At 37.8% G+C, this 12,300-nt stretch overlaps 1 protein-coding gene across 2 annotated transcripts in view; it reads left to right on the forward strand.

Moving 5' to 3' along the window:
* Positions 1-12,231, forward strand: part of ext2 (exostosin glycosyltransferase 2) — a 36,565-nt gene extending 24,334 nt beyond the window's left edge. For both annotated transcript variants that reach the window (XM_048184116.1, XM_048184117.1), the window contains exons 10-15: positions 779-968; positions 4,187-4,353; positions 6,886-7,029; positions 7,264-7,392; positions 10,068-10,150; positions 10,941-12,231. In XM_048184116.1, the coding sequence (XP_048040073.1) occupies positions 779-968; positions 4,187-4,353; positions 6,886-7,029; positions 7,264-7,392; positions 10,068-10,150; positions 10,941-11,079 (852 nt within the window). In that variant the 3' untranslated portion in view covers positions 11,080-12,231. The remainder of the gene's footprint in view (positions 1-778; positions 969-4,186; positions 4,354-6,885; positions 7,030-7,263; positions 7,393-10,067; positions 10,151-10,940) is intronic.
* The last annotated feature ends 69 nt before the right edge of the window (positions 12,232-12,300 follow it).

Consider the following 12,300-nt stretch of genomic DNA (forward strand, 5'->3'; position numbering starts at 1 on the left):
CACCAGGAAGTTTAACATTCTAATCAAATTCAGATACATAACAGTTAACAGGAAAAGGATGGACTGATGCCATGGAATGACAAAGAGCCTGAGGCAAGGAAGTATTTAATTTAGCTCTTCGTATCTGACCAAAGAGTATTAGATCTTCACATTGTCATCTTCTGTTCTCTGCCAGATTTCACTCAGGTCAGCTAAGGAAAACATTCTCTCTTAATCCGTCCACTTTTTGAAATTTAGACTATCACAAGGAATGTTGCACCTATGCACACAAAGCCTTTAGCGATAGGAGTTTTACTGGACTGTCATGATAGAGGTGCTTTATTGGGTAGCTTCAAGTCCAGCTGATAGCAGTTGTCTAGGTTATAGAGTTAAATTCTGGCTCATAGTACTTATAGTACTTTTATTTTTGCCAAAGTCTGAAGGAGAAGGTTTAGGTGAATGCTTTGGCGCAATGAAAGGTCATGGCATGTTGTTCCAGCTGTTTGTTAACTCTGATCTAAACTTTGTTGGTTGGGCGCTCGACATTCCATGCCACTTTTAATCACCTACCCACCACTGCTGGTTATTAGCATTCTCAGTAATCTTTAAATTTTATAGCCCATGCATGTTTCCAAATAAAGCCATGTTTTGGCTGAGGCTGCTGATTATCTTAAGGCACTTCAAGTCATTAAAAAAAGTCATGAAAATTGCTTGCATTTATTGTAAAGATAAGAAAAGGAGTACATTTAATTGAGTTTCCCACTGATTTATTTACATTGGTTGTGTTTTTTCCCAACAGAAATGGTCAAGTGTGAACAGCCCACTTTTCCTTCCTCTCATACCGCCACGCTCACCTGGGTTCACAGCTGTGGTGTTGACATATGATCGAATCGAAAGCCTCTTTAGAGTCATCACTGAGATCTCCAAGGTGCCAAGCTTGGCCAAACTACTGGTGGTGTGGAACAACCAGAACAAGAGCCCCCCTGAAGGTTAGTGTCACATTGAAAGTAGAGACATATTTCAATTTCTGCTTTTAAAATATTATTAGGGAGCTTTTAGTTGCTGTTAGTAAATGTTTTAACTAATCCCTTTTATTTGATGTTTTGTATGTGTACAGTAATGTCTCTCTATATGTTTGTATGTCCTCCAGTAGATTGTTGTTCTCCTGTCAGGTTGTTGTAAATAAGAATTTGTTCTTGCCTGGTTATATATAGGATTAATAAAAAACAATGTGATAGCCCATATTGGATATTTAAATGCTCATGTGCCCAATTTTTACTTTTAGATTACTTTTGCCATTATGCAACATTCACTTAAGTTAATCTTTAAAACACTAATAACTTAAAGGGGACCTATTATGCAAAATTCACTTTTACATGGTGTTTGAACATAAATGTGTGTCGGCAGTATGTGAACACAACCACCCTATAATGATAAAAATCCACCCACTCTTTTTTTCGCCATAAAACCTCAACATTCTCATAGATTAAGTCGTTTTCATTTTCTGAGCAATGTGACATCACATTGCTCAGGCCCCTCCCACGACTGCTGACAGACTCTGCCTTATTAGCATAGTTTCTGCCCTGAGCAAGTTATATATGAATCAGACTCAATGTACATATAACACCACTATTTTTGTTGACAGTCATTTTGCTTCTCCTGATTTCTTATTGCCGTAGTTATCCGAAGCAGAGATGTAAAGGCTCTGCCCTATTCTGGAAACAGTTCATTTGCGTTTAAAGAGAGACCAAAAAGCAGTGCGTTTTTTCTCCCACCCAAAAATTGGCATTTTCAACATGGTGTAATAATCAATCTGTAGGGTATTTTGAGCTGAAACTTTACAGACACATTCTGGAAACACCTGAGACTTATATTTCATCTTGTAAAAAGGGGCATAATAGGTCCCCTTTAACATTGTTAAATGCAATCTTTAGCAAATATAAAAATTAATATCCCCCTTTCGCACTCTATTAAAATGTTGTGATGCCTAAACTTTTGGCATTTAAAATGATTGATTTTAGTTTGTAGTACTGATATTTCTTTTAGACAATATAGAACATAGAAACTGTATTTAATTTCATTATGGCTTATTGGCCATAGCATAAAAACAATTACCGTACTGACATGAAAATTATTATTGATATCTGCCAGAACGTCAACATTAGTGCCATACTTTTTCAGGCTATTAAAATGTATGTACTTAAATTAAATAATTATAGTTATATTAAGTAAGTATTTTATTTATTTTAGTAAATAATTTTATTTGGAAAGAGATAACTAAATCTACACTGCTGTACTGACAGCTTTAGTTATTAAAGAATGAAAATGTGACACCAGTATGAAATGCTGTTGTGTGGCTCTCTCAAAAGACATGAAACCCCTGATAAGGAACAGATGAATGATAAGCTAGTGAATTGCCAAATCGTGTTCCTCTTGAGGTTGGAGAATTGAAAGCATGATGTGCCTTGGTCTGGGGCCAGACCTCTCTGGTTTATCTTCAGATATGGAGTGAGAACCCAAGCGTTTGGAACATCCACTGGCATATAGCTGCACGTGAGGAGACAGCAGAAATTTGGCTTTTATCATTGACTGTCTATGAGCTGTTGATGTCTAAGAGTCCTATTACTCCAGACTAAACAAATTAAGTGTATTTTAATTCATTTTGATATATGGCCTGTTTTCACCAGACGTCCACCCTTAAACTTTATTGTCAAACCGAAAGAATCGTTTCAATAACGGCCTTCCTTTCCTACAGCTGTGGTCAAATTTATGGCCCATTAGACATGTCAAAATAAGCTGATATTAGTAGTTATTTATTGTGGATCTGCCTCTAATGATACTGCTTAACAAGGCGATTAGGTATGCGTCTGTTTATGAAGTCCCTGGGAAAAAAAAGAGGAATGGGGAATTAAATATATCCTCTCCATAGATTTGAGTAATGCCATTATGAAGGGAAATACTTTGAAGTAGACTAATGGTTCTCTGTTGCCTTTGATTAGAGGCGTCGGTGAAGCCAGGCTCAAGCTTTGTGACCCATTAGAATTAATAAGGTCTGTTCACGGGTCAACCTGGGGCTCAGGACCCGACGAGGATGGATTTCCTCCACACCCTTTTCAATTGTTGATGATGTTTGTTTATTTTGAGCAGCCTTAGCTGCCCAATTCTTGACTCTTTGTCATTTTAATGATGTGCTGGAGAACTCTGACAATAGGATTGTGCCTAAGGGAGTTTTTCAATTGGCTTAATACACTTGGAGGGGAGGAGAACTTTTATATGGTGTTGTCACAGGGGATATAATTTTCTAAAGCTCTTTTTAAATGTTCATACATAAAGTACAGCCCAAGTGAAATTTCAGTACTGGGCAAGGAAGTGATTACTGGCCATAAAAAAGCTTTCGCACAATTTGTTTGGTGCAGTCGAGATTGCTGCTAGTTCTTATGCTTCAGATTTATGATGTGTGAACATCAGTTTGTGCAATGTGCCGTTCTGGATTATGCCGGTTAGGTTTAGTTGTTAAAATGTTACTTGTCTTTGTAGACCATCTTGTCTGTGTTTGTTTTTGTCTTCCTTGAAAACACCATGCCAGGCTTGGATGTGGTGACAGTATCAGTTTACTTGCATGTGAAGATCTGGCTCTTCTTTCAGCCTTCGTCTGGGGCCAGGGAGGTTTTCCGGCAGTTAGGAAATACTTTTTCCTTTCTTTTTTTCCCCCTTCATAGTTTGTTGTGTGATCTTGTGGAAGTACACTGTAGGCTGAAATGCTTCATCTTAACGGAGATGAGCTCATTCCAGATCTCCAGAGATTTCCAGGGTCTATACCCTGGCTTTGGGGTAGCAGTATAATTGCAGACTCTCCTAGTCTTAGGGTCTCTGTGTTTGAGTTCCAGTAGACTCTCTCGTCAGTTTTATTAGGTGACACTGTGTGCCATCTGTCTTCTGCGTGCTCTGAACTCCTCCCAAGCCCTTACACAACTGAAAATAAAGAGCGTTGTCTCTTCTGCCCTGAGAAGAATGTAAGTGCGGTCAGATTCATATGTGCTTTTACTCAGTGATGTGTTTAGATTTATCCACCCACGCTCTCTTTTCCACAGTTGCTGCCATCTCTCATAGTTTTTCATCTTCTCTGAAAACGACAGTGTGTTATTATTATTATTATTATTATTATTATTAGCTCACTGTTTTCTTACTCTGCTTTACTCTGTAACAGAGTCGCTGTGGCCCAAAGTCGCAGTACCTCTTAAAGTGGTTCGCACCAAAGAAAACAAGCTCAGCAATCGCTTCTTCCCGTTCGATGAGATCGAGACAGAAGCTGTTCTGGCCATTGATGATGACATCATCATGTTGACCTCAGATGAGCTGCAGTTTGGATATGAGGTAATGAAAGCACCAAATTCCTTTTTGCATACTTCTACATGCTATGAAAAACGTACTACACTGATTTAGTTAGGTTTGGTACATACTGGTAACTTGAAGTAAGTCAGCACAATATTGGGTCTTAAAGCTCCATCAAGCAGCAAACCAGTTCTGTCCTCTTCTACCATAGCACATGCACTACAGTTTAAAAGTTTGGGGCCAGTAAGATTATTTATTATGATTAGTTTTAAAGAAATTAATACAGTAAGGATGCATTAAATGAATTAATAGGCACAGTAAAGACATTTTATTGTTATCAAAAATGTCTGTTTCAAATAAATGCTGCTTCTTTAAACTTTCTATTCATCAAAGAATCCAAAAGAAAACAAAAAGTATCACGGTTTGCACAAAATTGCATTCAGGGAGAAATAAATACATTTCGCCTTAGATGCTTAGCGTTTGGAGCATCTGATGTTTGCTTCAGAAATTGGTGAATTTTCCAGCTTTGTTTATTTTGTGTAGGAACAAAGCAAGCAAACAAACTACAGGTCTGAAAATGCCCTGTAATTGGGTAGTCTGAAAGAAATGTTAGCACTCTTAAGGGCTTTTCACACTTAGTTAACCCTGGGTCATTCTAAACCCCCAGGTAAACTAAATCCTGGGTTATATTGCATAACATTTTACACTGCTTATAATTTACCCAGGGTTAACATTTAATCCTGGGTATTCATAAACTGACGTTTCACGTACATTCCTAAACTCTGGATTAACGTTCTTATTTAAATATTTGTGGTGTCAGTGTCATTGATGGAATAAACATAGCACGCGACCTGTTTACATAAGCTCTAGCATTGCGCCTCCTTGTATTGCTGACTGTATTATTGAGTTCATGCTGAATGGGCATTTTGGACTATAAAGGTAAGAATGGTCTCTTCTTCACTCAAATTGTTTTCTGTCAGCATTTGACATTTTTCCTCTCAAACACTGAATCTACTGTTTATATACAATGCGCAGTGTTTCCGTGACTGTCCAAAGCAGGAAAATATGAGGTGTGCGATTGGTTGTCTGTTGCTAAGTGTCTACCTGTAACATTATAACACCGCATTTTTTCACACCGTGTAAAAAGCGGCTCTAACCCTGCTTCTAAATTACAAGTGTGAAACGTTCCTTTACCCAGGGTTAAAGGCGGTGTTTAGAACGCTGATACCCTGGGGTTAAGCGCAGTGTGAAAAGCCTTTTAAAAACCTTCTAGCTTTATCATTCTTTTTACTATGCAATATAGCCTCCATGTTGACTTAAAGATTATCACACTGGATGAGCACCTTTTATCTTGACAGTTAAAGGGTTAGTTCACCCAAAAATGAAAATTCTGTCATTTATTATTTACCCTCATGCCGTTGGCTCTGTGAGGCCTCCATAGGGAGCAATGACACTTCCTCTCTCAAGATCCATAAAGGTACTAAAAACATATTTAAATCAGTTCATGTGAGTACAGTGGTTCAATATTAATATTATAAAGCGACGAGAATATTTTTGGTGCGGCAAAAAACAAAATAACGACTTATTTAGTGATGGCCGATTTCAAAACACTGCTTCAGAAAGCATCGGATCATAAATGAATCAGTGTATCGAATCATGATTCGGATCGTATGTCAAACTGCCAAACGGATGAAATCACGTGACTTTGGCGCTCCAATCAGCAGATTCGACACACTGATTCATTTATGATCCGATCGGCCATCACTAAATAAATCGTTATTTTGTTTTCAACTAAAATATCTTTTTTGCGTTCCAAAGATCAACGAAGGTCTTACGGGTGTAGAACGGCATGAGGGTAAGTAATAAATTACAGAATTTTCATTTTTGGGTGAACTAACCCTTTAAATGGATTCTATTGAAATAGTTGCCTTTCAACAAAATTCACAGAATCTGGAGCAACTACGGGTTAATTGTCATCCCCACATGCACAGTGATGACAGCGCAGAACTGTGATCCCAGAACCTCTTTGGGTCACTCCTACTTAAAATTGAGTTTTCATGCATCACAGGATTTTTGAACTATCCTCTATTGCCTAAATCTGTGCTCGGCATCTCAAAGCATTCCTTAAAGTTGAAGTCTCTATTTTTATAATTTAGCTTTTTATATGTGAAGGATGACAGGACAAGCAATGCTGTCCATGGCTACAGGCTCGCCTTCAACTCACCTGCAGGCATTTATACACTATTGAGCGAATGAAGTGTAATTTATGGATAATTGTATGAAATGGAAGACAGCTTTAGACATGGCTGCCTGGCTAAAACACTAGCTGCTTATGCCACTCGAGAATGACATTCAAGATTTTCTACATCATATTCTGTAGGCCTGCCTGTCATTTTTGGGATTAACGAACAATTAGACTTAATTGATTTAACTCTTGATATCCTTGGTTTAGCATCCTTTGAAGCCAGTATGATCTAAAGTGACTCTAAATGTTGAACAGTTTACTGATTCTTTATGATCTGAGCATTTGTGAAGGTTTCTATTATGTCTCAGATGTTCTGTGTGTCTGTGTAGGTATGGCGTGAGTTCCCAGACAGGCTGGTTGGATATCCCGGACGGCTTCACTTATGGGACCACGAGATGGGCAAGTGGAAGTATGAATCTGAGTGGACCAATGAAGTGTCAATGGTCTTGACTGGAGCTGCGTTCTACCATAAGGTACAACACTAATCCGTTATAGACTCCATCCAGGGTTGTGCTCTGCCAAAATCATTCTCTTAATGTCTCTGTCCTTCCCCTGTGGTGTTCTTCAGAGATCAAGGGAGGTTATCTCATTTGTAATTCAAAACCCTCAGTGATGTTCAGCTTTCTCTTCCAGAAATCATTACTGCATCTCTACTGAGATTTTTCTTTTTTTTTTAATCAAAATGGCTGTATGTTGCTTCTTTCCAGTACTTCAACTATCTCTACACGTATAAAATGCCTGGAGACATCAAGAACTGGGTGGATGCTCATATGAACTGTGAGGATATTGCCATGAATTTCCTTGTTGCCAACATCACTGGCAAAGCCCCAATAAAGGTAACATAACATCAGAGTATGATATTGTTGACTGTGTTAGTGCCTGTTTGTTTTGGTTCTACAACTACTTTGGAGTGAATCTAAACAGTTGTAAACAGTTGTGCTGCTTAACATTTTTGTGAAAACTGACAATTTTTTCAGGATTCCTTGATGAATGAAAAGTTCAGCAGCATTTATTTGAAATGGAGCTCTTTTGTCGTAACATTATAAATGTGATTACTGTCAATTATGATCAATTTAATGCTTCTCTGCTGAAAATGTATTAATTTCTGTTTAAAAAAATACGGACACCAATCATTAGCACAACATTAATATAGCAGATTATAAACGCTTTCATTTAAAGAGTCAAGACAAATTGACAGATAGGTCATTAAATCATGTTTTGGCTGTAAAAAAAAAAGTATGATCACTTAAAAAATGAATGTGGGCGTTCCCTAAAAGAATGCAGACGTTCTGACAGCATGCTCTGCTCTGTCTCTGATCAGCCTTCGCCCTTCTTCCCCAGCCTTTACAGTCTGTAGTCTACAGTGACTCTGTCCAGGTGCTGGTCGGTCTTATAAAGCCCTGGCCTTAACCTCTGTTATCTGGGTGTCACTGTCTGCCTCTCTCCTGCTTGCTCTGTTTTCCTAAGCTCACTGGGGCACATTCATTCTGCAGTCAGTTACGCAGTGAACCTTCTCCCTTCTCTCCTCCACATCCCCACATCACCCACACCTCCTAGTGCCCCAACCCCAGGATCCCACTGTGGAGAGTGTCAGTCAAGTGTGTGTGCATGTATGTTGTTGGAGGAGGAATGGGGCAGAGGGGTCGTACATCATTCGTCTAATGAGCGCGGCAGATACGGTCGTTTAGCTAGGCCACGGGCACTGACGGCTCTCTCATTACATCTGACTTATATGGCCTGTCATCAAGTCATCTCCTCCCACCCAGCTCCCTAACACACACGCACACACACGCTCTTCACAGAGGCCCATCATTGCAGCCCCAGCTCATTATTACACAACCTTATCGATGTTGTGTCAGATTTTGTTTTTAATATGAGGAGTGTGTCATGATTTCTTGGCATTAGATTCAGAGCTACAGACACATGTAGGTCAGATATTTTTGTTTTTGTGACCACTTTGAGGTAAGAACAGATAAAAAAAGGAAAGTCTCTGCTTTCTTACAATATAAAGTATTACAAACAATGTTCAGTCATTTTTTTGACAGTTAGATTTATTCAAACATACACTGCCAGGCCCAAAAAAAGTTGCTGTTTGGATTTAAATGGGCAAATGCTTAACAGTGTATGATTAGATCATTATTGCAGTGATTATGATGTTTCTAGCATGTTTGGCAACAGTTCTTCTAACCCTAATTGATATAGTATGTAGCTTTTCATTTCTTAAACAACCATGTAGGAAGACAAAATGTTGTGTTGGAAATAAATGTTGTGATGTTATTTCCATCATGAGGTGCATACATTTTTGGTCAAGATTGACAATGCAAGTGTCAAGCACTCTGTAAAGTCTACTCCAGCACATCCTGAATACTTTAAAATAATTTAAGCTCAGAGGTGCCAATTCATGTGTGAAAATGATTCTTCATGCTCCCTCCCAACCATTCTTTCACAGTTTGAGCCTGATGAATCTTAGCTTTGTCATCCTGGAATATGGCCATGATGCGTCTTCCTACATGGTTGTTAAAGAAATGAAAAGCTACACACTCCATCAATTAGGGTTCGAAGAACTGTTGCCAAACATGTAACATGCTAGAAAAATAATAATCGGTGTAATATTGATCCGGTTACAGACTCTTAAGCTTTTGCCTATTTAAATCCAACAGTGACTTTTTAGCTGGACAGTGTACATTAAAAATGTAAAAATTTATTGCAATTATTATATAGTCTGAAGTCTGTATATTTAACAGTATATTTAAAGTTTTAGCTCTATACTTTTCAAAAGTTCTTTTTTTCTAGCTAACCAGATTTCCTGAGATAAATGTTTCATTGATGCCTTGATTAGGCGATTACAGTACAACTTACTGATAAGTATGTTCTCTCATGTATAATTAATCATTTCTTCAGATGGTTATTCATGTTTTTTTTCATGCTATAACTAGTGGTAAAGAGGAAGATATGATTGGTTGACGCGCTCCATGCTGGCATTTGAAATAAATTCTGTAGTTGGAGAAAAATGCATCTACCATTTTATGGTGCACTTAACATATTTTATATGGCATACCAGACTAACTAGTAGTATTTGTGGAAGACACACCAAATGTCAACATTGTTGCACTTCCTTGACTAAAAATTGGGCAGGCCAAATATATGTTTTTCAATGTCATGAAGCAATGAAGGACAAACTTTGAAGGATTTGTTTTATAAGATGCACAAAAACTTTTACAATTATTTTTTTTTTATAATAGAGTTATGTACGTTGTGTATTTTTTTTTTTTTTGTATATATATATTTTTTTAAAATGCTGAATATGTATCTGTCATGAAATAGCCTGTGAAGCAGCTATGGGAATAAACTTAGATACATAACTTCACAATAAAACTGGCAGTTTAATAACTTTTATAAAAAAATATAAATAAACATGCATATATAAATACATACAAAGCAAAACTCATTGTGATTTCCACATAAAAACGAGCATGACACATTTTTTTTTTTTCTCTTTATCTTTCTCTAGGTTACTCCTCGGAAAAAATTCAAGTGCCCAGAGTGCACTGCGATTGACGGGTTGTCCCTGGACCAGACGCACATGGTGGAGAGGTACAGTAAAACCAGGGATTCCCTTTAGTTGGGCAGAGGGGGCTCTGGCAGCATTTTTGCCATCTGAAACACATTGTGGGTTTTACCAACAATTGGCTCATTGGAGCTCAGGACAGGACATTCTTTCCTGTGCTCTGAGATCAAAACATTCAAGTTCACTGGACCTTACGAAAAACAATCTTTCTCAAAGAACTGTGACTTTCCTCTCTGTCAGAGGTTCACCATAAACATTAATTTATTCAGAGTTTCAATTCAAGTATGAACCAAGCGAAGCACACATCAGAAAGGCTTGAATTGATTTTCTTTGAAAATCACAACCGTTTCTCATCCGCTGAAGCATAATGTTGAGTCTTGATGATTAGTTTCATACTTCCAAGTTGTGTGTTTGAGGAATTAAAGCAGGAGTCTGGTGGACTCCGAAGCAGCCTGCGAGAGACTGTTTGACCTTGATGTGAATACGGAGTGGTTGCAGCCAATCAAGGGCTCCGTTGACTGCTGAACCTTTCCAGGGGTCACACTTGTTTAGATTGATGAAGGGGTTCCTGCCTCTGGTGATACTTCTCTCTCGATATTTGTCCTGGGAATGCCAGGCATTTTGAAAACATCTGATCCCCGTTGTTTTACATAATGCATATATCTCATGATTCAGATGACTATAGAACACTAGTTATTTTCTACCATGAATGTTTTTTCTCAACAGAGCCATTTTCGGAAGGCAGATTTTTTTGCAGTGTTATCCACGATGCCCTTTTTACTCCACTCTTTCAGCCTCTTTCTTTTTCTTTTCCAGGTCTGAGTGCATAAACAAATTTGCCTCTGTGTTCGGCACCATGCCTCTGAAGGTTGTTGAGCACCGTGCCGATCCTGTACTCTATAAAGATGACTTCCCAGAGAAACTCAAAAGTTTCCCCAACATTGGTAGTCTGTGACACTACCACAATGACTCTTTCCCACCACTTTTATCTCTCAAGACAGGCTATGGGCACTCCAGGATTTCTCATTCTCGTTCTGTATGACTAATGACTTTTGAGGCGTGCCCTTCCAGTGGTGGCGCGATGGGAGCTGACGCAATGTATAACTTATTACAATGTTTTCACTCTTGAGAACAGTTGCTGAAACAGGACGACACATCGAGTTGGTTGATTTCTGTAAGGACGGGTCAGAGCTTGGGTCACAAGCTGAAAACTTCCTAGTGGTTGACGGTATATCTGTGTGAGAAAAGTGAACACATAGAGGAGTATCACAGCCCACTGGTAAACAGCGGAGGATATATTAATGTAATTTTACATTTATAGTTTTACTTGTGTTTTTTATTTTAATGATGTGCATCACGCTGAACAAATTGTAGCATAACTGAATATCTGGGGTGCTTGGATGAGGCTATTAGTTTGTACATGGGATATTGTTTTGCACAGTCACTAATAGTGTTTTTAATACTACAGTTTGATTTATATCAGTTTGACATTTCATTTTATATTACGTTGCTGACTTTTTGAATGTTGCTGGAGAAAAAAAAATATTTTATGTAAATGTTCCCTATTTAGTTAAACTCTTATATCTGCCTAATTAAAGCATATTTTGCGTATTAATAGATGTTAAAAGACACTATTTGCAGAGTTTTATATACTGTACAGCTGATAACATGGTTATATACCATGATATTGCAAAGAACTCATTCATTCATAATGTATTCTAGTCATCATTTGCTTTTGGTATCTTCATTTCTTCCTTTGAATTATTTAGTTGTTTATTTGTTTTGTTTTTTTACATTAAGATGTATTGTATGTAATAAACTGTGGGGGAAAAAAAACTAAAATAATATGATAGTGCTTTTTTAAAGGGATAGTTCACCCAAAAATGAAAATTCTGTCATCATTTATTTGGAAGAATGTTTGTAACCAATAACTTGAGGGTGAGTAAATGACACAATTTTAATTTTTGAGTGAACTACCCCTTCAGTTGTTGGTCTCTGTATACATGCGTCTTTGCATTGCATCTTGCTGACTTTGCAGTGGCTCACAATTCGAGTGTTGTGTTTTTAAGATGGTATGTCAAGTTAAAAATAGATCAATTTTAAAAACTATTAGATCCTTCTTTTGGTTTCAACAGTTGCGCTCCACCTTGCTGACACAAGTAGTCATCCTGTTCTA

The sequence above is a fragment of the Megalobrama amblycephala genome, linkage group LG3, assembly GCF_018812025.1.
Source record: "Megalobrama amblycephala isolate DHTTF-2021 linkage group LG3, ASM1881202v1, whole genome shotgun sequence".
Taxonomy (NCBI): Eukaryota; Metazoa; Chordata; class Actinopteri; order Cypriniformes; family Xenocyprididae; genus Megalobrama; species Megalobrama amblycephala.